This window comes from Jaculus jaculus, chromosome 8, assembly GCF_020740685.1.
Source record: "Jaculus jaculus isolate mJacJac1 chromosome 8, mJacJac1.mat.Y.cur, whole genome shotgun sequence".
NCBI classification, from domain to species: Eukaryota; Metazoa; Chordata; class Mammalia; order Rodentia; family Dipodidae; genus Jaculus; species Jaculus jaculus.
The window spans coordinates 65,255,006-65,282,382 of NC_059109.1; the positions used below are offsets into that span (position 1 = coordinate 65,255,006).

The window sequence follows — 27,377 nt, forward strand, 5'->3', positions numbered from 1 at the left end:
TATCAGAGATGAGATCATTTCTACCTGACCCAGTAATGTTTTGTCGCCCTAAACTTCCCAGTAGTTTTGAGAAAATATTTAGATTATACGTATTAGTCTTTTGTGGTTCAAGTATTTGGTATTTAATGCTTGTGATTAAAAAAAAGGTGGGGGCATGAGGAAATTACTCCATGGGTGAAAGTGCTTGTTGTTAAAACATGGGGCCCTAAATTTGGATCCCAAATACTCATGAAAAATACCAAGCAAGGTCATACTTGCCTATAATCCCAGCTTTGGAGAAGTGGGGAGAGAGAATTCTTAGGGATCACTGGCTAGTTAATCTAGTCAAATGGTGAAGTCTAAATTCAGTAAGAAATTCTGTCTCAAAAAAATGTGGGCTTTCATCATTCACCAGATGGGGAAGACTCGAGCTATCAAAGTATCGAGATTAAGTGAAATTTAAGTGCTCAGTACTAAGTGAGACATATTTATCACACCTTCTAAGGCTAAGGGAACATTGTGAAAGGGAGGGCCAGAAAGAATATAAGAGCCAGAGGATAGGAAGAGCACTGTGGGACGCTATCTTCTGACACAAAGTGGCCATTACCTTATTACCTCATGGCAGCTGTCACTACCACCACAAGACCTACACAATACTAAGCTTATCAACACTGATGATGGAGGAGAAGAAAATGGTTATCAAAATAGAAGCAAATCTAGTTACAGTGGAAAGGGGGGTGAGTGAGGGAGGACAAAAAAATATATTAGAAGGAGATTATGATAAAATTGCATTATGTTTATTTTTGAAAATTGTCAAATGTTTAACAATGACATCAAGTTAGAAGAGACTCAAAGCAGAGGGAATGAGAAGGGGGATAAAGGAGAGTGATGGGAGGGCACTGTGATCAGAGTACATTGTGTATCAGTATAGAGGTTGCTAATAAAGAAATTTTGAGGAAAGATATTTCTGGTCATGAGTATGCCTGCAGACCCTTCTTGAAGAGGCCTTAGTTTGAACAATGAGTTTGACTTGTTACTTATTTCACAGCATTAGGCATTTAGCATTCAGGATTCTGGTTCCAAACCCCATGTTTACTGCATACTCAATATAAACATTCAGGAGAAAAACCAGTGACTTTCAATATAGCCAACAGAAGTATGAAGTATAGCTATACTCAGGAAGTTGGCAAATATAAAAATTATAGTACCTGAGGCATTGGAACACTCTTAACGGTGAAAGTGTAACTTGTGTTTCTTTCTATCTGTAGACCTCGATGAGTGCTCAGAGAACCTGAACCTCTGTGGCAATGGCCAATGCCTTAACGCCCCTGGTGGATACCGCTGTGAATGTGACATGGGTTTTGTGCCCAGTGCTGATGGGAAAGCCTGTGAAGGTAATCTGTGGGGAAGCTGCTGGGAACCTTGCAGGGCCAGATGAGGTTCAGTTATTTAAACATTCGTCACCATTTTCTTCTCTCAAACCTGAGATGTGTTTGCCATCACATCTAAGCTGGTCATCAGTTCAGTTCACGGAGATGTTACTCCTCAGCTGTAGCCTTTCTGATAGAATAATGCCCTCATATGTCTCAGCATGTCTCCAAACATCTAGTACAGACAGACATAGAGCAATATTTGATGAATCCATCAGGAGGGAACTCCTTTGGAATAACACCACATGCCTTGGCATTGGTCAGCTTAGAGTTCCATCTCTGTGGGAGGTGCTGGGCATGCAGGAATAGTCTTGGGAACCTGTTGGCTCCAAATGGATCCAATTAGGAAACACAAGTTTCTTCTCTTTACTCACACTTGCCAAATTTAAGCGCATTGCCCTCATTAAAATAATTAGCGACTACAATGAACTAAAATATTTCAGTAGAACTAAACAACTGATAATGATTGACAGAAGTTTAAATGGGGCCCTGGGTTAATGTATTAGGCAATAGTTCTTCCTTTTTAAGAAGATATGAATTCAGTCAATCTTCAACTACTATATGTATATGTGTGTTTCCTCATATTTCAATGTAAATACTTTTCTTTTTATGGAGCCATTGGGTGTTATTTATACCATTTATATTAAATATGCAGAGTTGACATAAAATTCTTCTCAGGAAAGAAACTAGATTATGCTCTTGACCACGTGCCTAATGCCCTATTTACTTTTGTTACTTGAAAATCCAAGGAAAACAGGTACTGTTCCACCTCTGGTAACATAAATAGTCGCAGTACGAGATTTGCTTTTTTAATGTTATAAGGAAAGGTTTTGTTTGTTTGTCCTCAATATAAATCATTGCTGGCAAACTGGTCATGGTTATTTAAAGCCAGCCTCAAGACTGAACATTGTGCCTGTGTACTGATCAACACAGTAGAATGCTAATGTAAGTCCAAAACATAAGCCTGGCAAAGACGCCTGCAGATTTTCGAGCTCTAACAAAAATAGCAAATGTTCACCATAGTATTAGGATTAGAAAACTGAGTTTTAAGGCTACCACAAAAACATTGTAGTTCTTCAAATTTATCTGACAACATAAATCAGGAAATCTGTAGATAAGAACAATCCTAGCATTTGGCCGACTGTACTCTGTTTGGCTCTTTACGAAAGTGATGAGGACCCGCATGCAATACCATGAGTGAAACACGTGACGGGGCTAAAGAAATGTAGCCGGTCATCAATGAGTCTTCTGCGTATAAGGCACATCATCTTAAAAGCCTAGGGAAGTCCATAGATTGATGTTAGATATATGTCATTTTCTTCACTTGCCTAATTATATTAGATGGCTTCTGTAGCAAAAAGATAATTTTACTTTCCTTCTCTTACCCCCAGATATCGATGAGTGTTCCCTTCCAAATATCTGTGTCTTTGGAACTTGCCACAACCTCCCTGGTCTCTTCCGGTGCGAGTGTGAGATAGGCTATGAACTGGATAGAAGTGGCGGGAACTGCACAGGTAAAATATTATTCGCATTGAAATTGGCTCACAGGTATATCACCAGGACGAAAGCAGGTTACTTGCAGAAGAAAAGAAAGAGAGGAATGAAGCATTTGGAATCACAGAATACCTTTTCTCAGACTTGGCACTGGTGAAGTGGGAGGTGCAGAGGAAAGAGAGTTGAAGGATTAAGCTTGCTACTACTGAGGAGTATTCTAAGGATGCTTCAGCTATATGGCTCTGTTGCAGTCTGGTTCGCACTGCTGGTAGAAATCACCCAACCAAGAGCAGCTTCTGGGAAAAAGAGGTTTATTTTGGCTTATAGGCTTGAGGGGAAGCTCCATGGTGGCAAGGAAAATAATGGCATGAGCAGGGTGGACATCAACCCCTGGCCAACATAAGGTGAACAACAGGAAGAGGAGAGTGTGCCAAACACTGGCATGGGGAAACTGGCTGTAACACCCATAAGCCTGCCCCCCAAAATACACTCCCTCTAGGAGACGTTAATTCCCAAATCTCCAGCATCTCGGAACCTAGCATTCAGAATACCTAAGTTTATGGGGGACACCTGAATCAAACCACCACAGGCGCCCTAGACATTCCTTTCCTCCTTGACTATATTTCAGTTTCTTTTTGAACACCATGCTCTGGGTTCACTGGTTTATCTCTTGTACTTTGTTGATGTATAATACCTACTCCTTGCTACCCGTGCACTGCCACTGGTCACCAAAGTATCTGGCACCTAGAGTTTGGCCATGCATATCTAGTGAATGTTCTTGTAAAGAAAACACAATTCTCAAGGAACACAAGAAAAAAAATTAGAAGAGACTGTGAGTACAGAGTGAGTTACATTTCAACCTGAGCTAGAATGAGACCCTAACTCAAAAAAGAAAAGAAATGAAAAGAAAGGGAAGGGAAGGGAGAGGAAGAAAAACTACAGGCACCCCACAGACTCAACTCTTTTTGGTACTGAAAAAAGATTTTAGCACAGCCATTGGCAATTTTCCTTCCTAGGCCACCCTTCTAGGCAAGGACGTAGAGAAAACAAGTGCCATGCTGGAGGAGCTCAGGACTTTAGTGAGCATCCTTTCTTTTCAGTCACTTAAATAAACCATGACTCAGTGGCTCCCTAGATCATGCATACGATATCTCCCCACATGATCTGGGTGATGTATTCTTCCCCAGGCAAATACCTTCCCTCAGTTAGTATAGAAAATAGTGTGACACCTTGCTGGTATGCTTACCTCCTTCAGGAGGTTACCCTTCCATGGTCTAGACCCTCCTCTCAATCCCAAGTCAAAAATCAGCACATCCAAGTTCACATGGGATTTGATCAAAAGAACCTTCTGTCATAGAGCCTTTGGGAGGGGGTTTGCAGTTCCTCCAACAGGACCTGAGGACAAAGGTGTCTGCTCTCTCAACCCACTTGTCTAGTTTTGTCAAGAGGATGATACAAGGGTAGGAATTTGTCAAAACATCTATAATTTTGTACATATTCTCAGAATAGAAACTGAAAAGAGGGAGAAAGACTTTCCAGGCTTGAAGAAACATACTCAGCCTCACGAATGGGTGTGCAGGGGAAACAGCAGGGTTGTTGCTCCTGAGGGTTCCCTAGGACATCTTGCTCTAATCTGACAAAATAACAAGCCACACATATTAAATCTGTTTTTTAAATCTGTATCTGAAATTTTGGTGGACTGAGGACAAACATGTTTTGCCTTCAATTACCTTGGTTATAATATTGTCCTTCCAAAATTAAATTCTATTCTGGTGACAAACTTGAATGTAAACATGTTCTAGGGGGAAGCAAATTGAAAACTATGTCTTTCTTTCCTGAGGGATCTTATTTCAGATATAAAGATCACATCTGTAGGCATAATTATAACTAGTGGCTTAAAAATTCTTGTTAAGAGCCTTTATTTGGGCACTACTATTATATGGTGATGTCAGTCCTACATTGTCACAATGAGTAATTCTGCCCCTGGATGTTTGGTTGTAGATGTTAATGAATGTCTGGATCCAACTACATGTATCAGTGGGAACTGTGTCAACACTCCAGGCAGCTATACCTGTGATTGTCCACCAGACTTTGAGCTAAATCCAACTCGAGTTGGTTGTGTTGGTAAGATCTTTAAAAAAAATTCTAAGATACATACAGTTTATTATTTTTGAAGCAGAATTAAATATTCTATTTTCAAAGCTTACAAAAGTAATAGTATAGACACTTAAACATTTCCAAAATGTGATGTATTCTCTCAAGTTCCTTTTCTAAAGGAAAATTACAAGTGTATATTCTTGAGCACTTTTTTGTAAATTATAATTTTTAAACATTTTCAGAAATTAGTCAGATTTTTCAGCTCTCAAGTAGAATCTGTCTGACACTTTGTTTGTGTATGGCAAATAGATACCCGTTCGGGAAATTGCTATTTGGATATTCGACCTCGAGGAGACAATGGAGATACAGCCTGTAGCAACGAAATTGGAGTTGGTGTCTCCAAGGCTTCCTGCTGTTGTTCTCTGGGTAGAGCCTGGGGAACTCCCTGTGAAGTGTGTCCTTCCGTGAACACATGTAAGTGCCCTCCTCTGATCCATTCTTATTCAGTCTCAGCCAGTTCTCTTCTCTAGATCCATAGAAGTTCAACAGCTGAGAGAGGGAGCTACCAGTTGTCTCTAGGCTTAGATGAGGGAAGGAAGACCAGTCCCCTTGGCCCTCATTCATTACCTGAGAACCAAAATATTCCCCAGTTAGTGCTAGTCTTATCCTAGTAGGCAGAGATAGCATCCATTGCTCCCAGGCTGGGTTGCCTAGGTGCCTTCCAGGGACACATGGTTGTTTGCTTTCTGTCATCTGTCAACTGGTCTAGGGCCTCTAGAACAGCTCAGAAACAATTAATCAAGCAGCTTATGAAATGAAAAATTATTCAATGCTTAGTGTGCATGAGAGGAAGCTTGAGAATGTGATATTAAGGACATAAAGAATATATCTCATTAAAAAAAGGACTTACATGGATTGGAGGAATGGCTTAATGGTTAAGTGCTTGCCTATGCAGCCTAAGGACACTGGTTTGAAGCTCTATTCCCCAGAACCCATGTAAGCCAGATGCATAAGGTGGAACATGTATTTGTAGTTCATTTGCAGTGGCTGGAGACCCTGGTGTGCCCATTGTCTCTCTCTGCCTCTTTCTCTTTGTCTGTCTCTCTCAAATAAATAAAAATAAAATATTTTTTTAAAAAAGGACTAACTTGTCTAAGTGGGTGTATTATTCAGATGTAGCCTCTTTGTAAGAGCCAGTCACTGCTGTGTATAGGCTATTTGGTGATAGATATTCACTCTTCCCTTGTAGAAATGTCATTTATTCACTTCTGAAGATATTCATTACAGACTTTGAGTATGGAAAGATGAATGAGACTAAGTCTTGCACTCCAGTCTACCAGAAAAAATGCTATCCACACATACAAGTTGAGATTCTACACTTAAACGTGCAGGAAGAAGAGCAGACACTGCACCATGTTTGGCAGAAAGGCCAGGTTCAAGTCAGAGCTCTCCCACTGGCCACCTGTGTAGGCCTTGGGCAAGTTACTTAGGATATTCGCCTATCTCATAGGGTTAAATGGAACCTCTCAAGTAGAATACCCAACACAAATCTGAGTGCTTAACTGGCACCATCTCTTTTCCTCTCTCTTGAGATCGGGCTCTATTCAGGTTGGAAGTAGCTGCTGACTTTTCAGTTGTGCAATCAAGAAAGAACATGACAGTAAAAAGGAAAGTACCCCAAAAGAGCAGACAGTTACAGAAAGAGGAGAAAAGAAAAAGTGAAAGAGGAAGACTGTCAATTTCACTGATGTTGAAAGAGCAACCCCAATTTTCAACTCAATTTTTAATTGAGATTAATTGATCTAATTTAGGATCAATAAATGATTGGTAAAATAAAAGCTCATTAAGCAATCTAAATCTGGGTTGGAATTAGAATGGAAATATACATCTACTTATACCTATATACATAGAATTTCATAAAGCCAGGGCAGAGATGAACAGACTTGAAAAGACACTTATAAAGATGAAAAAAATCGTCTTATAATTTTTACTAGTCTGGTGCCACAGCCCCTATAATTGCTGTTAGCACATTCCTGTGTGTGTTACCATGCTGGTACAGAGAGCTGAGAAACATGTTTTTGTGTGAGATACTTGGATGAATGGCTTAATGGAGAAATTACACTGTAGGGGGATGTTTGTGGAAAGCAAGTTGTTAGTAACACCATGTATAGAATAAAGGGGTGAGCAAGATGTCTGGGTATCAAGGAAAGCAGAAAGAGAACCGAGAAATAAGAGCCTTTCCAAGCTCTACTTGGAAAGGGTATTAGAGATAGACAGTGAACTTATTAAGGGAAACTATGAGACATGGAAAATAAAACTTAACAAAACAATAATGGAAAAGACACATATTAGAAAACAAAAATGGAAAGAAGACCTTTTGAAAAAATGCTTATTGAAATAGGGAATAAAATAGCTCACAAGACTATAAGAGTAGAGAGACTTCAGACAGTGGCATTCTGTTTGGCACACATAGCATTAGAAAAATGGCACAGGTCTACAAAGATGTTAACTTACTTTAGATGGGTAGGCATAGAGCTAAAAACTCCTAGAAGTGAATATTTTCAGTCATTTATACCAAAATTTCTCTTGATATTATTTCTAGGAATTTTAGATTTAAAAGAACTCACTTTGAATTATTTGTTTCAATAGCTGAGTACAAAATTCTGTGTCCTGGAGGAGAAGGTTTCCGTCCAAACCCCATCACTGTTATACTAGAAGGTAATTCTGTTTCCTTTGTCTTAATGTGCAGACATTTTTAACATCCTTGTGTTGATTCATAATGCTGGTGACATGCTTTGTTTTCATTTCGGTAGACATCGATGAGTGCCAGGAGCTTCCTGGGCTGTGTCAAGGGGGGAAATGCATCAACACTTTCGGCAGTTTCCAGTGCCGCTGTCCAACAGGTTACTACCTGAATGAAGACACCCGAGTGTGCGATGGTAAATAGCCCTTGTTGGACGATATGCTCTTTCAGGTTCTGTGATCTGACTGACCTGAAATTTAGCACACAGTTACCAGGAAATTGAGGGTTTCACAGCACAGCATGATGGGGTAATTATGAGCACAGCCAGGCAAATGTGTGGCATACATGGTGCCTCATAGCAGTGTTCTTACAACAGTATTGTTTGAAAAAGTTCTAAACATGCTTCTTTTCCTGAGAAAAGTGGACTTTTATTATGTGAGGTCTATAAGAGACTTTCCCATGCTCTTTATAAATGCTGCTTTTATTAGGGTAGCACACTGGATGTTCAGGGCAGATCTAGGCTTCTCTAGGCTCCTCCCCCCTCCCCCCCCCCCCGCCTCTCTCTCTTTGGTTTTTTGAGGTATAGTCTCACTTTAGCTCAGGATGACCTGGAATTCACTATGTACTCTCAGTGTGGCCCAAAACTGATGGCGATCCTCCTACCTCTGTGTCCCGAGTGCTGGGATTAAAGGTGTGTGCCACCACACCCGGCTTAGACTTCTCTTTTTGCCTTTAAGCATTTACCATCTATACTAGTGTGTTTAAATGACTTCCCTTTGAAGAAAGGCCTTTGGCTTTATGGTATAGGAATGGCCTTGCTCATGCTCAGATATTGGAGAGACAGAAAATGTTGTCTACTTTAAGGCTTCAGAATATTTGGGTCATGAACCAGGGTTGGGAGGAATGATTTTGTCTACTTGCAGAAATCATAGAACTAGTTAGGCAAGAGTCTTCCCTGCCTTCCACATAAGGATTATGCCTCAGCGGTCCCAAAGGTCATAGGTGAAATAAACAATGACACTTTCTATAAGTATTAGTTGAGCATCATGGCACATTAAGTGTGTTGTCAGACTCACAGTGTTACCAAAGATTAGAATCAATCCTCTTATTTGCAAAGGAGAGGGGTTGAGGTAGCTCCTTTCATGTTGCCTTACAATGCAGATTTATGAAACAAGTTGATGATAGATTATATCCTTCTATGAACATACAAACTATATAGTTGATTTCTGAAGTATATCTGAAAGTCATGATTCTTCTATGTTTCCATCTCTGTCTGCTTTGGAGAATGTTATGGACTCATTTACTAGTCACTTATATCAGAAGGAAAGAGTTCCTTTGTAAAAACTTCTTGACTAAAAATACTGTCATTGGCACAGGTCAGGTATGAACTAAATGACCTTCTTGTCATACTTGGATTTCAAATTTTCTTCAGCTCATTCCAAAGAATGAAGTTTTCATATTAACATAACACATTAACACTTTCTGTGGGTTACAGATGTGAATGAATGTGAGACTCCTGGAATCTGTGGTCCGGGGACATGTTACAACACTGTTGGCAACTACACCTGCATTTGCCCACCAGACTACATGCAAGTGAATGGGGGAAATAACTGCATGGGTAAGTCCAAATTTTTCTCTGGCATTCAGAGTTGGCTCTCAGCTATAAAGGCCAATTCAGCAATTGGCTCTTAAAGTTATATTGCTCACCAGACAGAGCATCGCCCTCCTTTTACCATCTTAGTCAGATCTTCCCTTGTAAACCATCAGTTGGTGGTTTTTGCCACCTTATATGGGTGGTGAGGAGTGTTCTTTAAGAATTAATGTTAGAAAATCCCAAAAACAGTTTAATAGTGCTTCTTTTGTTTGACTTTTGGGTATATCTTTATACAATTATATTTAAGCACTGACCTACCATATTAAAACATCATGATCCAGATATGAGAAACTTACCGAAAAAGTGTAGTAGAGATTAGTTACAAGGAGACTGGGTAGAAAGTCATGCAATGTTTATTAATGCTACAGCTACATAATGGCTTCTTTAGGAGGCACAGAATACCAGGGGACTCATTTCTCAGAGTAGGATTCTTACAGCAGCAAAGGTAGCTGAAAGTTGTGTGTACAGGTGGGATTTTCCTGCCTTTATCAAAGTCATGCTGTAGTACATTTCAAAGAACTTGCTTTTTGAAACTCCCCTAAAAACCTGATGTGTGTGTTCTCCCATGGGATCACTAGTTCTTACGTCCTCCTTTCTTCTAGACATGAGAAGAAGTTTGTGCTACAGAAACTATTATGCTGACAACCAGACCTGTGATGGAGAACTCTTGTTTAACATGACCAAGAAGATGTGCTGTTGTTCCTACAACATTGGCCGGGCCTGGAACAAACCCTGTGAACAGTGTCCTATCCCGAGCACAGGTAACTTCTATTTTCAGTCACCAATAATACTGGTCAATGAATTAACTATGAATGGTTGAAAAAAATCAGTCTCAGTAAAGGGAGAAAATAATTTATTCCTTATAAAAAAATTCAACCTATATAGGCAAATATTTTGCTTCATAGTTTATGATGATACTTCCATCAGAAAATTGAGTTAGTGAATAACTTTCTAATTTATAACAAATTCATAACTAGACTTGTAGACACAGCATACATATGTCCAGACCTGTAAACATCATTATCATTGTTTCAGGATTCCCCATAAAATTAAAAGGCTGGAAACATTAGGCAACCCAGTTTGATACATAAGGGAACCATAATTCTTACTTTAAGCTGCCTACAAAGAACTAAGTGTCAGGCAAGAAATATGGATAAAGTAAATGGCAAACAGAAAGGAAGAAGTTAGCTCAAGGAGCAAGTACAAGATGCAGAATCCTAGCAGGGAATTCCTGCTTACTGACAGATAAATGATAGCTTTGGCTCCATACTTTTTTGCATCTTATTTGAAAAGGTAGACATGATGAAGTATAAAATTTTCAATGCCCAGGAAGTAAGTAAACACTGAGAAAAGAATGCAACCTTTTTGAAATTACAACTAGAGAGAAATTTCTTCTTATATTCTCATAGGAAAAGTTAATGTTATTCCTTTAAAACAAATGTAAGTTATGCCTTGTAAGTAAGTGAATATATTGCTGCAGTGTTCTTTATCACACAGTATATATTAGATCAGATGCATTTTGACATCATCCATGAAAAATACTAATTAAGGTTTTCTGTGGTACACAACCCATTCAACAGAATATTAAATACATTGTTTGACTTTTCCTTGTTATATGGGCAATATAAGATTCATATATTGCTTAGTCCATTGATTGTTCAGAAATAAACCACTTAGGATATACCTGTATGCTGCCAAAAGTTTCTAGAACAGGGATTGGCAAACTATAGTTCATGAGCCAAATCTAATCTTCTACTTGTTATTTTTTCTAAGTATTTTTTTCATGGCAAGCCAAACAGATTGGCCATGTTTTATGAGAGAGAGAGAGAGAATTGGCATACTAGGGATTCTAGCCACTGCACTCAAACCCCAAATGCCACCTTGTACTCATGTATGACCTTGTGCGCTTGCATCATCTTATATGTCTGGCTTACATGGGACCTGGAGAGTAGAACATGGGTCCTTGGGCTTTGCAGGCAATCACCTTAACTGCTAAGCCACCTTTATATCCCCTTTCTCAGTATTTTAATTGAGAATTTAATATGTGAACATATGAAATTTGATCATAACCTCCCTCCCATGACCTTACTAGCTCTCTCTCCCCCACTCTAATACCAATGAACCCATTCCTCTTAACATGGAGTCCCTCTTCTATTTTGGTGCCTTGTGCTTCCCCTGCCCATTATCTATGTCAAAATGCTGATGAGCTCAATATTGTGCAGGTCTTATGGAGGCAGCAACCTCTACTGTGAGGGCATGAATGTACCAGTCAATTGATATCTGGAGAACAGTACCTCACAGTACTCCCCACCTCCTCTGGCTCTTACATTCTTTCTGTTTCCTCTTTCACAGTGTGCTTGAGCTTGGGCAGGTGTGATGGAGATGCCTCATATAGAGCTATGCTTATATAAAAACTGAATACTAGTTACTTTAAAATATATATTTCATTTATTTATTTATGAGATGGAAAGAATGATGCAGATAGAGGAGTGGGGGGAGGATGGGTGTTGCAGGGCTTCTAGCCATGGCAAATGCCAGATTCATGAGCCACATAATGCATCTGGCTTTATGTGGGCACGGGGGAATTAAACCTGGGTCCTCAGGCTATCCAGGCAAGTGCCTCAACTGCTGAGTCATCTCTCCAACCTACTACTTGTTTTTGAATGACTCAAAACTAGGAATGATTGTATACGTTAAATTGTTGGAAATGAGAGGAGTATTTTATGACATATGAAAGTTGCATTGCCTTCAAATTTTGGTGTTCATTAATAAAATTTTATTAAGACACAGTCTCATTAATTTATTCACACAGTTTACACTGATTTCATGATAGAGTTAAATAGTTTTGACAGAGATCTTACAACCTATAATGACTATTTTTATTTTATCTCTGGCCATTTAAGAAAAAGGTTGTTATATCTCACACCCTCCAAGGCTCAGGGTCCATTGCGGAAGAGGTAGCAGAACGAATGTAAGAGCCAAAGGAAGGCTACCCCTCCTTACAATGCAACGGTCCAGACAGAAGAAATTGGCCTCGATATTCAAGACCTCTAGTGCCTAGCAATACCTATATAAGACCCTCATAACAGGAGAAAAAGATGATGACATCAAATTAAAAGAGAGACTAATGGAGAGAGGGAGGGGATATGATGGAGAGCAGAGGTGTGAATAGGAAAGTGGGGGAGGCAAGGGAAATACCATGGTTTGTTGTCTGTAAGTATAGAAGTTGTCAATTATACACACACACACACACACACACACACACACACACACACATACAAAAACATTTTTGACCTTTGAACTTGGGAAAGATACCTTCAAAACACTTGATCATATATTATCAGTAAAACTCTGTGGGCATCCTTGCTAAAGTGCCTGTCTATATGTATATATTTTCATTTATCTTGAAAGTTGAATATAGGGACTAGGGACTGGATAAGAAAACTTAGTCTAAGCAGTAGGGCTCAAGAGTGCTGGAGACAGTATGAGTTCAATTTCCAACACCCACATAAAATGTTGGGCATGGCCTTGCATAACTCTATCCCCTGTCCTGTGGGGGACCACAGGCAGGAGAATTGCTTGGTCTTGCTGATCAGCCAGTTTTACTGAAACCAGCATTTCCAGATGCAGTGAAATCATGGGGAGACATGATAGAGGAGAACGCCCAACATTCTGCTCTGACATTCATACACATGCACATACACACCACACCACACATACATGCAAAAAGTTATATTTGTCATTCAAAAATTAATTAATTTATTTCTTTGAGAGAGAAAGAGGCAGAGAGAGAGGGAGAGAATGGGCATGCCAGGGCCTTTAGCCACTGTAAACAAACTCCAAGTACGTGCACCCCCCTGTGCATCTGGCTTACATGGATCCTGGAAGAATCAAAACTAGGTCCTTTGGCTTTGTACACAAGTGCGTTTACTGCTAAGCCACTTTTCTAACCCATATTTGTCATTTTTAACTATCCTATTATAGAACTATACAGAATAAACTTTAAAAGAGATTAGGCTTTCCAAAGATCAAATAGGGTCCTGCTAATGCCAGCAATCCCACTGAGGAGGGCCCTCAGCAGAATGGGGGCAGGATGGAAGGAAATGTTGGTACTACCATATGATGTATCCATACAAACAACTTTCTACTTAATAAAAAATAAGAGTCCTGCTATTTTCTGTTTTGTCCTATCAGATCACTGCACATTCCTTGTAGTCAACTTTGGAGACTTGATTGATAGATGCTGACACTGACTTCAGAAATGATCTTTTGAACTAAGATAATAAGAATTATTTTTAATGAATACTTTTTGAATCAAATCTTGGCTGTATGTTATCTGTGAAATTTGAATATAGTTTAGCAGATTGTGTAATTTTCTGGATGACTAATTTGAGCTATAAAGCTCTTAGGAAAGAACATGCTATGTTTTATGTTTGGGGATTGCACTTTTTTTTTTTCTTTTTTTTTGTGAGACAGACTCTTTCTATGCTACCCAGGCTGGCCTCAAATTTCTTGATTTAGCCTCTTAAGTAAATGAGTTTATAGGTACATGCCTGCTCAGGCAAGATATATATTTGCTCTTTTTCAAGGTAGGGTCTCACCCTAGCTCAGACTGACCTGGAATTCACTGTCATCTCAGGGTGGCCTCAAACTCACAGCGATCCTCCTACCTCTGCCTCCTGAGTGCTGGGATTAAAGGTGTGTACCACCATGCCCAGTTCAGGTTTTTTTTTTTTTAATTTTTTATTTGTTTATTTGAGAGTGACAGACACAGAGAGAAAGACAGGTAGAGGGAGAGAGAGAGAATGGGCGCGCCAGGGCTTCCAGCCTCTGCAAACGAACTCCAGATGCGTGCGCCCCCTTGTGCATCTGGCTAACGTGGGACCTGGGGAACCGAGCCTCGAACCGGGGTCCTTAGGCTTCACAGGCAAGCGCCTAACCGCCAAGCCATTTCTCCAGCCCAGGCTATATTTTTAATTGAAATATATCCTCTTACTATTTTCTAATTTGCAATGGGCGTCATCATTTTGAGCTTCAGTTGATACCACATCGTACAAGTTAGACATGATCTAGAATGATAAGATCCCAAGGCAAGAGGTTGTCATTAATGGCATTTAGTTCATCCTTTATAATTTGTTATCAGGAAAAAGAGAGAGAGAATGCATGATGTCACATGGGTTTCCTTCAGCATCGGTCTTACAGGCAAGGCTACATCCGTGGGTATTTTCATATGTTATTTAAATTTTTTCAGGAGATGGCATAGTGGTTAAGCGCTTGCCTGTGAAGCCTAAGGACCCCGGTTCGAGGCTCGGTTCCCCAGGTCCCACGTTAGCCAGATGCACAAGGGGGCGCACACATCTGGAGTTCATTTGCAGAAGCTGGAAGCCCTGGCACGCCCATTCTCTCTCTCTCCCTCTATCTGTCTTTCTCTCTGTGTCTGTCGCTCTCAAATTAAAAAAAAAAATTAAAAAAAATTTTTCAGAATACAGATTAATACCTTTCAAGATTGTTTAGATAGTTATTTCTTTCAGCGAATTCTTGCTCACCACTCACCATTGCCCTTTCTGTGTTTAACTATTGCAGATGAATTTGCTACCCTGTGTGGAAGTCAAAGGCCTGGCTTTGTCATTGACATTTATACTGGCTTACCTGTGGGTAAGTTTTGAGCTTATGCTGATGTGAACGTTTTTGGGATTTTCTTCTTTGTGTCAAGAGAGCAGGGTACACACCATTGATTTCTCAATTCACTTTCTTTTTTTTTAGAAAGAAAAGCTGTGAGACTGTACCTTTAGCTGTGTTGAAACATTGATTCTTAATTTAAATACAGTGTGTAAAAACTCTTCATAGCTACACCTAATTGACCATTTACAATTAAGGAGGATAGGAACTATCCTCAAAAATTACCATCAAGCTGAGTTAAACCAACCCTATACATCAAGAAAGAGAGAGCCTCTGGGAGCAGGGCCAGTTGACATTTGATATGTCTCTTAACTCCCCATCTTCCCTCACCCCAATCCTTAAGTATATGTTGTTCACATAAAACCCTCCTTGTGGATCAATTTTGTCTCCTCTCACCTCTCCTAAGATCACTTGCCTGGAGAATTTCAGGTGTGGAATAAAGATCTTTTCACTTTAAAGTCTTATCTGGTAATGGAAGTAGGCTGCTGCAGTGGGTAAAATGGCTGTATGAGGCAGCTTCAGATCCATTGCACAGAGTGCAGCAGGCATAACCCTTGCGACTTGAAGGAAAATAGCCCCAGAGCTGATGGGAAGCTGTTCTGAGAGCTTTGCCCTAGTGTGATTTTATTTATATGAATCCTTAAATGCCCACCTCCATCTGAGCAGTTGTGTCTAGGAGCAAGCATCACCACCCGCTTTGTTCCTCCTCATTCTTAATATCTACACTGAAATCCTCATCAGCCTTTCCAGTGACCTTGTTTAAGAAAACAAGGATCTGGTCCAGCAATCAGCCTGGCCCCCTTAGTGCCAAATCCATATGGCTCCAGAGTCCAGACAGCATCCAAAGAAACTTCATGGTTTGGAAAGAAAAACTGCTAAATGACATTGGCATAAAACACCTGGCCCTAGCTACTCTGTTTTTCCCTTTCCAAAACAGATCTTTTCATCTGTCTAGAATCTGTGATTGGAAGATAAGTGATCTCTAATGGTAATGGGTCTCCATGGGCAAACCAAGCATGTACACCAGCAAGCCCTGTCCCCCAAGGTTGGCAGGGAGGAAAAACTCGAAATGGTGTTTACACCATGCACTAGCAGACCTGGAAAGAACCCAAACCCCATTTCATCCAAATGCCTTGCTTTGCCATTGAGTAGACAGAGGCCCAGAGAGGGAAAGATACTCACCCAAGGCCACCTAGCTAATTAATAACAGAGCCCAGTCATGACTCAAAGCTTGCTTGGCCTCCAACTGTTGAAAACTGGAAACATGATATTTAACAGTCTAATGATTGTTACCAAATCCCACCATGACAAAATATTTCTATGATTGATAAGCTTTGCTTAAGACTTATACTCCCCCTCCGAAAAAATTTAAGACTATTGGCATATTTATATTTCATTCATGTGGGGCCAAAACTATAGTACCCTAAGTATTCATGACTTTTAGAAATTTTATTTATTTATATTTTGATAGTTTCATACAGTTATATATAATGCATTTGGATCATATTGACCTTTATCCCTCTCTTTTATTCCATTCCTCTCCTGCTGAACCCTTCATTCTTCTCAACTAGTCACCTCCTGTTTTTAAGATTTTTTTTGTGACCTACTGAGTTTAATCAGAGCTGCTTTAATGAATAGGGATGAGAGTTATTTACTGAGGCATGGGCAACATACCAGTGGCAGCCACTGAAGTGATTACCACTCCGGGCAATCATTAACTGCCCATAATTCCTCAGGGGCAGTGGGTTTTCATGAGCTTCTCCCTCATCCACACAAGTGAATTACCCAGGCTGATCTCAGACTCTCTTTTTTCTTTTTTAAATTTTATTTATTTTAACATTTTTATTAACAACTTCCATGATTATAAAAAATATGCCATGGTAATACCCTCCCTCCCCCCACTTTCCCCTTTGAAACTCCATTCTCCATCATATCCCCTCCCATCTCAATCAGTCTCTCTTTTATTTTGATGTCATGATCTTTTCCTCTTCTTGTGATGGTCTTGTATAGGCAGTGTCAGTTACTATGAGGTCATGGATATCCAGGCCATTTTGTGTCTAGAGGGAGCACATTGTAAGGAGTCCTACCCTTCCTTTGGCTCTTACATTCTTTCCGCCAGCTCTTCCACATTGATCCCAGACTCTTGATCACCCTGCCTCATCCTCTTTAGAGACTACCTACTGGCATGTGCCACTATAACTGACTAATAATTATCTTAAAATATAAATTTCTCCAAGTTGAAATAAAATCTAGACAGGGAAAGAAAAGAAAAAAACTCATGTTTTTTGAAATTATTTTGCACCCAAACATGGCTAGGGATTTAATTCAGTCTGATTTTGTTAAACTTGGTGATGATACATCACTTATATTTCAGACTAATGAATGCTGGCACAACAGTTCATATTTTCTGAGTGGGATTTGTTTATTGTTGCTAAATAGTTGTCATGTTCCTTCTCATGACTGTTTAACATAAATGTCAAAGGTGTGAAAAACCTAAGAACAAAAACTTTCCTCTCTTCAAAATAGCAATACTTTGAGGTTGTACCCTTTGCAATTCTTTTTTAATTAACTTTTTAGGTTAGCATACAAATAAATGTGCTTTATTATGTCATTTTAATACATATATGCCATATACTTTGTCTCCTCCTCTGTGTTCCCTTCACCCCTCTGGCTGTTTCCCTTCCACCCCTTTTGATTTGCTTATGCATTTATTAATTACTGTATTTCTCCCCTTTCCTTAAGATCTTTTCCTTCCTTCTTATGATCCTGTTTCTAGTTTCATGATTTTGATGATCTTGGAGACTTATGTAATTAATTAAGTTGTGTGTGTGTGTGTGCATGCGCACTCACGTGTGCACGCCAGGGCCTCTTGCCACTGCAAATGAATGCCAGACTCTTGTGCCACTTTTTTTATTCTCATTATTTTTTGTGTCTGGCTTACATAGGAAGCTTGGAAATTGAGCTCTGACCATCAGGTTTTACAGGAAAATACCTTTAACTACTGAGTCATTTCTCAGCCCTGAACATTGAGATTTTTAAGCTGTTCTTTCCCCCATCAAGATCAGTTTACTTTCAAATAAAAACAAATCCTTTGAAACGGGGCCTAAAATCCATGGCCTGTAAGATTTCTTCTTTAGAACAGGCTGGTTTTAGAACATGCTGCTCATAGGTGCAGCTCTTGCAAGCTGTCCTTGAGCCCATGGTCATCTCATTACAACAGTACATGACATACTTAGCAAAGAATCCTGACTAAAATAAGGAAACAAAGTTTCTCAGCAATGGTAATCAAAAGTTTCATGAATTGGAGACGTGAATGTAGACCAACACTTAACATACATTCCCAGCTGAGTTGTCAAGTGGCCTATAGAAGGGCCCTCCAGGGTAAACAAGCAGGCAGATATAGCCCCGGTCTTAGGAAACACAGTCTACCATTACAGTCCTTTCTTGGAGCTGACCCTGTCTTCAGTCAGCCCCTTCTCATCTGGTGTTTCCATGAGCCCAGTGAATTCAAAAGTAGTTCCTACTGTATGAAATTGTTGTTTAAACCAAACCAAAAGGACAGATGCTAACTCTATATACACACAGAAGTGTCTAAAAGTGATTTAGGTTTTCAATTTGCTATTCATTGATTTCTCCTAATAGTAACATCACTTTACACATGCATATGCACACACACACAAACAATTTTAATCTTGTCTTAGTTTATATAGGAGTCATATGCTACATTGTCACTCACTAGTGACTTCTGTTTCTAGATATTGATGAATGTCGGGAGATCCCAGGGGTCTGTGAAAATGGAGTGTGTATCAACATGGTAGGCAGCTTCCGGTGTGAATGTCCAGTGGGATTCTTCTATAATGACAAGCTCTTGGTTTGTGAAGGTAAATCATGTTGTTACTCTACCGTCTGCACAAATGGACCTTCTGAAAAACTTCTTGATAGTGTTCTTGCTAAATTTCACAAGGTTGAGATTTCAGCTCAAGCTGTAGAAATAGTAAAGGACATGGTATACCACAGGCCAGCAAAAAACATCCATTAGCTCCCAGTGGAAAAACTAGGACATGCACTTCACAGTACTTTTCCCCAACACACAATCCATCAGATTCTCCAGCCAATACAGAAAAGCTCCGAGTTCTTGAGTATATCTAGAGACTGCTTTTGTCTCACGTTGCTTGAAAGCAAACATGAGTGGACAGTCATTTTTAGTGGAATGTGAAAGTCAGAATTCTTTTTCAAACAGAGACTTTGCTACTCCCAAGTGAAAACAAGGTTAATACAAATATTTCAAATGCATGACAGGGTTTTCAATTTGAATTTATATGACAAATTTTGGCCTTCATGCAAATGGTACTTTTTTCTTTTCAAGTTATGCCTGATTACCATGTATGTATACAGTACCAACTTCATACTTTCTGCTACATCTGGTGAAGGTAGGGTTTTTAACATCTTGGCAAAAGGAACATTACTGCTTATTAAAGATGTGTCCTTGGATAACTGGTATTTTTTTTCATTTAATACTTGAACTACCAGCCTCTAACAGTTTGTGAATTATAGAAAGGATCAGTGCTCCTTAGGGCATATATTATGGCACATATGTCAGCAATATAATGCTTCAAAAGCCTTTTTTTCTAAATTAGGAACAACTTACAATCCACAAGTAAGATTATATTCCATTGGTAATCACGTACTTGTTAAGCTCTCTTAACAGGCTTTCCATCGCTATGGCCAAGTAAGCTCGTGTCACCCTGTCTGCTCTGTGAGTTGTGGGCAAGGGTGATGTCCATTCATAGGCTTTCTAAGGAGATAGCTCCTTCAGACCTTGGCCCCAGCCCTGGGACTTTCAAGAACCATCATGAATCAGAATCCTGGACAAGAAGCATGGATGTGGGAGAGGAAAATAGAACTCATAGCAGCTGATCTTAAAGAGCTAGAGGTAGCTGCCTTCTTCATACCTGTGCTTTTCCCCTTCTGGGAAATGCCTCAGGATGCCAGCCACCTCCCAACACTTCCTTGTTTCTATGTTTAGAGAACCCCTTTTGCTGTTTATATTTGCCAAAGTAATGCCCCTTGGCCAGAACACATATATAAGGCCATCCATGAGCACCAAGCCAACCTAGACCTTGCGACATACATGAGATGGAAAGCAGGCAGCTGGGCCAGTGCCAGGTACCTTGTCAGAGGAGACCCAGCACTGCCTCCCCCACTAGTTCTGCACTATGTGAAGGAAATGGATGTGAAGAAAAACAGAGGGTCAATCATGTTGCCAGAGATGGCCTGACAGGTAATGACATTTGGTGACCACCAAGAAGAATGTGTTCCAACTTTTTATTTCCATTTCATAGACCGTTTGTCTTCAGGGTGTGCAAATGGCCTTAGCTGCTTCCCAGCATGCTCTTAGCTTTAAAACCAGAAATGAGTAAATGAAGGTTGGTTTCAGGCATGCTCAGCCCTACCGAAGTTAGACTGGGTTCCAGCACTGATGGGGGAGTGTCCATAAGCATGCACAGACCAGATGTTATGCTGGCACACCACAGCAGTGCCTAACTGTCACACCATCTGGCTTCTCCAGTGGCATGGTTGGCACTCTGTGTCTCTTGACACCCTTATAAGCACAGCGGAACTAGTGGATGAGGCAGTACTGGCTCCCTGGGATTCTCTTGTCTGAAGGTGCCACAGTTGGTTATCATACATGCATTCGTTAGAGCATCTTGGTTGCTTCCAAATTCCTACAGTGTAAATAAAGCTTCTGTAAACATCCACGTTGTCTTTTCAAAAGAACAGTAAGAGACTATAACTCTTATTATTTAAGAGGCTTCACTTTCTGGCTCAACAAAAGATTCTATTCTCTTCTGAATGAAATTCTGTTCTGCTTGCAGATATCGACGAGTGTCAGAACGGCCCAGTGTGCCAGCGCAATGCTGAATGCATCAACACCGCAGGCAGCTATCGCTGCGACTGCAAGCCTGGCTACCGGCTCACCTCCACAGGGCAGTGCAATGGTACGTTGTGGCCACTGGCTGGGTGTACCCACTCAGAGCGCATCTCTGTCAAGCCATTCACACTGGGTTTCTTTTGAGATTGTAGGGCTGAAGAACACAAGTAATGATTTAGATTTATGAACTTTAGAAACTAAATTGGAAAAAAAATAAAATTTTTGAAATATCTAAACTCGTACCTGTAACTATAGATGTTTGCAAAAGATCATTCAGATAAACAAGTCTTGTGTGCCTATCTTTCTCCCCACCTGGAAACATCTACCATATGCCTCCAGCCAATACTTAAGACCAATGTATTTTGTTTACTTCCATATAATCCCCCTTAGACTTATGAGATTTTTACTTCCTTGGCCATATATGCCAGTCTTGACAGTGAAGCACCTTTGAGTTAGACAAGATCACCTTGAAGAAAAAAAAAAGCCAACAGTATCATTTGTTTTCCCAAACATCTTACAGGCAAAGGTCAACCACTGAAGACAGCAAACATTAAGAGCTTTACAATCTCTAGGGTGCCTGCAGTAAATGAGAAGCTATCACCTCGAGGCTAGGAGTGCTTGTCGCTCACCTTGGGCAAGGGCGTGGCAGAATAAGAAGGAAGGATGTGTTGTCAGTTTACATTTCTAGCAAAGCCATTTCAACACAGAAGCAAAACAGTACTTAAGAGTGATTTTCATGTAAGTTTTAAAATAGTTATAAGTCATCGTATATTTAGCAAAGCGGTCAGGAGGAATGTGTTGTTCTGCCTGCAATTCATTTTCAGGTGAACTTCTTGGGCATGCCATGCATTTGTGCTTCGGAGAGCATGGTCAGGTTTTCTTTGGATTTCCTGTTCCACTAGTCATTGAGCGGTAGGATGTGCAGTGCTGTCTGTAGGGCACTGTGCATTGTTTTATGAGAATTTGGTGAGAAGAGAGTGCAAGAGCCGAACAAAGGGAAAAAATCACTTTCAGAATCAAGATTTATGAGTTTAAAGGAACATGTGCAAGTATTTAGCATTTCTTTTACATCAGAGCAGCTATTCTGTGTACATTAAAAATATAAAACAGGAAAAATATTAATGCCTCTGATATGAACCATCATACCCTCAAATAAGAGCAAGAGCTGCTGCTCTCCACAGCATCTGCTGCAGTCCTTTTGAAAGAATAAAAATTCAGGATGGTACATCTGTTGTATATAGTCTTTACAACTTTCCACAAGTAGAGCTGTTGATATAGATTAAGAAAGCAGTGCTGCCTATGGGCAATCAAGGAGCAGCTCATTCACATTCTTTGTTTCCCTCACCCATTAAAGGATTCCCTCAATAAACCACTTTCACAAGAAAAAAATTATAGATATATGCAGGCATAGAATCATGTAATTGGTAAACTTGTGCATTAAATTCTTCCTCTCAGGTAACCAGACTTCAAGAAAACACGAAAATTCAGTCTATCATAAAGATAATTTAGTTTAAATATGAGTAGAAGCAAAATGCAATGACTGTCCTATAAACTGGTATGAAGAAAAGTAACACCATGATTAAGGTGGAGCCATTGTGGACATGAAACCTTGATAAAAATGGAATGAAAGTTATAGGAATGTGAAAAAAAAACATATGTTCGATAAAACAATGTTAGCAACAGATTTGTTAGACTGTGATATAATTTTCCAAAGAAAGCCTTAAAGTATCCACGATTTAACCTTAAATTGACCAAACACTTCAGTTAATTCCACACTCTGAGATGTGATTAGATAAATAAGTGAAGACTCCCTACTCAAGTTTTTCCCCATATCCTAAGTTTTTTCCTCTTTTATGACTATTTTCAGTCGTGCCTGTTCTTTTTTCATTGTTTCATATGTTGCTTATGTAGTCAGTAATTTATAAACAATTTTGAAGCAAAAATAAATATAAAGCCAGTGTCTGAGTTACAGACTCAGTCTTGAGTTAGGATTAATCTTGACAACAATGCCTACACATATTATTCAATTAGAGTTTTTAAGTTTCTTTAATTTTTAATTTATGGGAGAGAAAGAGGCAGAGAGAGACAGAGAAAGAGAGAACATGGGTGCACCAGGGCCTCTAGCCATTGCAAACAAACTCCAGATGCATGTTCCACTTTGTGCATCTGGCTTTACATGGGCCCTGGGGAATCAAACCTAGGTCATTAGACATAGGAGACAAGTACCCTCAATTGGATTTTATCTTCTAAATCTCCATCTCAGAAAACAAGCAACAAAAATTGCTTTGCATAGTGTCCACTTGAAATGCTTTTTATTTACAGATCGCAATGAATGTCAAGAAATCCCCAACATATGCAGCCATGGACAATGTATTGATACAGTGGGAAGCTTTTATTGCCTGTGTCATGCTGGTTTCAAGACAAATGCTGATCAAACCATGTGCTTAGGTAAGTATGTGATCATCATTTCATTGTTTTTCATATATTACTTAGAATTCCATTTACATCAAAATATTGTAAGACTTAATACCTTATTCACTAATTATTTTGCTATTTGTGAAATAAAAATGGGATTGATGTCTCACTTAATCTCTGGCAATCTGAGCACAAAAAAATAGTTCCTCCTTGATTTTTCATTTGACTATCAGAATTTTTGCTCCTCACCGTGTTTGGGATCAAACCCAGGACCATATGCATTATGAATGTTAAGCAAGTGCTGTACCACTGAGTATCACCACCAGTTGTAGAAAAACTTTTGACTACAAGATAAATTCATATAAATGTACATACACATGTGCATATATATGTGTATATATACATATATAAAGAGAGAAACCCAAAATTAAATTTTGTTTATGTTAGTAGCTTATAATATTGTGTAATACTTATGTGAGCTCTTATCATTTAACAGACCTCAGCTTTTGGGTATATAAGAAAGGTCTACAGTTTGTACCAGATACTCAAAGGTAAATAGATAGTTTCTACAGAGGCAAAAAAAAAAAAGGTAAAGGACTACCAAATTTTAAAGGAAAAGAGAGCTCAAAATCTTAAACATCTCTCTTGGTTTCAGTACTTCCAGGGTGCTGGCTTGGAATAAACTTAAGATGTAAGCAATCAATCAGGTCCCTTCTTTTTCTCTCTGTTTTAAAGTGACATCTGTTAAGCCTTTTGGATACTGAACCAATTCCATAGCTGGAAGAACAATCAACACAGGCCCTCTGTTTAAGCTGCTCACTTTTGGCTATAGCTAGTCCATTCATTAAGGGATATTCTCATAAGGCTGTCTCCAAAAAGATAGCATTTTAAGTTAAAGGAGCAAACCATCCCAGGCAGCTAACCCTGGCATAGCCATGAGAACCTGTCCAAGTATTTTTCTCTTTTTCCATTTCAACTTTCTGGAATCTGCTACTAAAGAACTTCCCAGTTTGGCTACAGATAAACTAAGGTCAATTCACTGTACCCTCCCAGCTCTCTGCTTGTGGTATCATGGTTCATCTAAATGCAGTTTTCAACTGCCCATAGAGCTCCTTGGGAGTCAGCAACAGCTTTTTTTTATAATTTTTTTTTATTAATGTGCAAGGGAGAGAGAGATAAAGTGTGTGCACACCAGGCCCTCTTGCCATTGCAAATGAATTCCACATGCATGTACCACTTTGTACATCTGACTTATATGAGTACTAGGAATTTGAGCCTTGGGCCATCAGGCTTTGCAAGCAAGCACCTTCAACCACTGAGCCATCTTTCTAGCTCTCGCAATAGCTTTTTGATTTAGAATTATATATATCTCCAAGACTTGAAAGAAGAGTTTATCTTTATTCATTACACTTTCTCTCCGTACATGTTACTGTACACCCCTCTGTCACTTCAGCCTTGCTCTTCTCATCACACCTCTCTCTCTGAAACTGTTAGTCATCTTTTTTTCATTTAAATTTTCTTTGTCTCTTTAATAAGCCTACTCTCTTCAAGAAGGATGTTTGCTGCTATGTTGTGGAGAGATAAAAGCATAGCTTTACAGAATGCCAAAGACAGAGTCAGAGACTAATACAAAGACACATAAGACTGTGAGGGTGTCTGAAAGCAAGGTGAATGTCACTCCATTGTCAGATTCAGGAGAGGAGATAGCTCATCATTGGAGGGGTTATGAGTTTTCAGTGGTGGCTGGGAAAAAGGAAACAATGTCCAAAAAGCAGCTGAGCTAGAAAGTAATTTTGTTGCTGATTGCAGAGTAATGCCAGGTAAATCACTGCTTTTGGGTAAGTTGGAGTAAGAATCCTAAGAGTTGAAATTTTCCAAACGTGGCACCAAATCAAGACCCAGATGCACATAGAACTGTTTCCATTTTCAAGTGAAATATTTGAGAAAAGTGGCAAGGGTGGAGAATTTAAGAAATAAATAGAATAAAATTCTTGTCCAGTTCTCATGTCCTGAGCTCGCCTCCTTTACATGCCAACCAAGGAAACAATGTACTGCCGGGATTTTAGACAACCTTACCTCTCACCTTCTCCGGGGAGCTGCTGGTGGTGGAACAGATGCCACCATCCAGACCTTTTAGCCTTCAAGGGAGACTGTACACCCTAAAATGACTCAATGTCAGTGACCACACAGCCCCCTTTCCATTAGTAATGGTTTCTCTGTGACCTTTCTCCTAGACATCAATGAATGTGAAAGAGATGCCTGTGGGAATGGGACCTGCCGAAACACCATTGGTTCTTTCAACTGCCGCTGCAATCATGGCTTCATTCTTTCCCACAACAATGACTGCATAGGTACGTTTGCCCAGGAATGACCAACTGGGTAACTAGTATTATCTCCAGGGGATGGATGGGCTATTCTTCTCTCTCTCATTTTAAATATATGCCATCTTAGGCCTAACACTTTGTCAAGGAACTTGTCAAATATAATATGCTAATCAAAACTCAAATGTAGTAGCTTCATCTATTATTCATATTAAAGTGATCAAATTAGCAGCTGTAATTTTATATCATTTTTTTGTAAATTATATGAAATTTAAAGTATACAAAAGACATTCTTTACATAAAATGATATGTGGACCTTCTTGCCTTTATGTTTTACTGCAGCCACTTTTAAAAGAAACACATTATTACATGAACAAAATTCCTCTTCTTACAAATGCTGGATGTTTTATTTCATGTGGAGGCTCCAGATTTAAATATATATTTGTACATATGTATTTATTTTTAGGTATATTTCATGTATAGATATATTTTGTATGTTTATATATTGTAATATATGGATAAATGTATATATACATATATAGTATATATACATATATAGTATACATATATATACATATATAGTATACATATATATACATATATGGTATATATATATAAAACATATATGACTATAAAACATTGAAAAAGGAAATCTCTTTGAGGTGAGTAAGGGGCTAGTGAGAAGGGAAGAACAGGAACAGAATAGGATAGTATAGAGGTATATATGTGCAAGGTACAATGACATAGATATATGAAAATATAATGAAACTCATCATTTTATACTAACTAAAGTTAATTTAAAGAAAGACATGCTAAGGAATAGTGATGAACTAAATACTGCATAGAGCTGGAGGCTAATTTATATGCTTTTAATTACAATACTGCAGTATGACTTCAGCTGAGTTGTGTATCAATAAATCATGTTGTGTTGGAGAGATGGCTTTGCAGTTAAGGTATTTGCCTGCAAAGCCAAAGGACCTTGGTTCAACTTTCCAGGACCCATGTAAGCCAGATTCACCAGGTGGTGCATGCATTTGGAGTTCATTTGCAGTGGCTATAAGCCCTGGTATACCCATTCTCTTTCTCTCCCTCTCTGTCTATCTCTCTCTCTCAAATAAATAAATAAAAATAAAAAACATTTTAAAATAAATCATATTTATATTACAAAAAATAAATCCTAGGGGCTGGAAATATTGTTAAGTAGGTAAGAATGTTTGCTAGGCAAGCCTGAGTTCAATCCCTAGCACCTACATAAAAAGCCAGGCATAGCTATGTATACCCATATCCCCAGCACTTGAGGTAGGTAGAGGCAGGAGGATCACTGGGGCTCCCAAGTCAGTCACTGCAAGCAAAACTGGAGCTGTAGATTCAGTGACAGACTCTGTCTCAGGGAAATAAGGCAGAAGAGTGGTAGAGGAGGACACCTGATACTTCCTCTAGTCACTACTAGAGTGCACATGGGGCATGTGCATCTGCACACACATGCATACACCATACACAAACACCACATATACAAACACATACACAATAAAAAAATAAAGCCTAAAGTCCAAGTGAAACTATTAACTTCTCATGTAAATTATCCACCTTCAGTATAATAAAGAAAAATTAGGGTTGTAACTCAGTTGGTCGA

General features: G+C 39.2%; 1 protein-coding gene across 1 annotated transcript in view; it reads left to right on the forward strand.

The window, feature by feature from the left end:
• The window catches only part of Fbn1 (fibrillin 1), a 254,992-nt gene that overhangs the window by 192,230 nt on the left and 35,385 nt on the right, over positions 1 to 27,377 (forward strand). Inside the window, exons 34-46 of the mRNA XM_045156152.1 lie at positions 1,248 to 1,373; positions 2,801 to 2,923; positions 4,905 to 5,027; positions 5,310 to 5,474; positions 7,650 to 7,718; positions 7,814 to 7,939; positions 9,239 to 9,361; positions 10,000 to 10,158; positions 14,981 to 15,052; positions 18,832 to 18,957; positions 20,953 to 21,075; positions 23,331 to 23,456; positions 25,658 to 25,774. Of these exons, the coding sequence (XP_045012087.1) occupies positions 1,248 to 1,373; positions 2,801 to 2,923; positions 4,905 to 5,027; positions 5,310 to 5,474; positions 7,650 to 7,718; positions 7,814 to 7,939; positions 9,239 to 9,361; positions 10,000 to 10,158; positions 14,981 to 15,052; positions 18,832 to 18,957; positions 20,953 to 21,075; positions 23,331 to 23,456; positions 25,658 to 25,774 (1,578 nt within the window). The remainder of the gene's footprint in view (positions 1 to 1,247; positions 1,374 to 2,800; positions 2,924 to 4,904; positions 5,028 to 5,309; positions 5,475 to 7,649; positions 7,719 to 7,813; positions 7,940 to 9,238; positions 9,362 to 9,999; positions 10,159 to 14,980; positions 15,053 to 18,831; positions 18,958 to 20,952; positions 21,076 to 23,330; positions 23,457 to 25,657; positions 25,775 to 27,377) is intronic.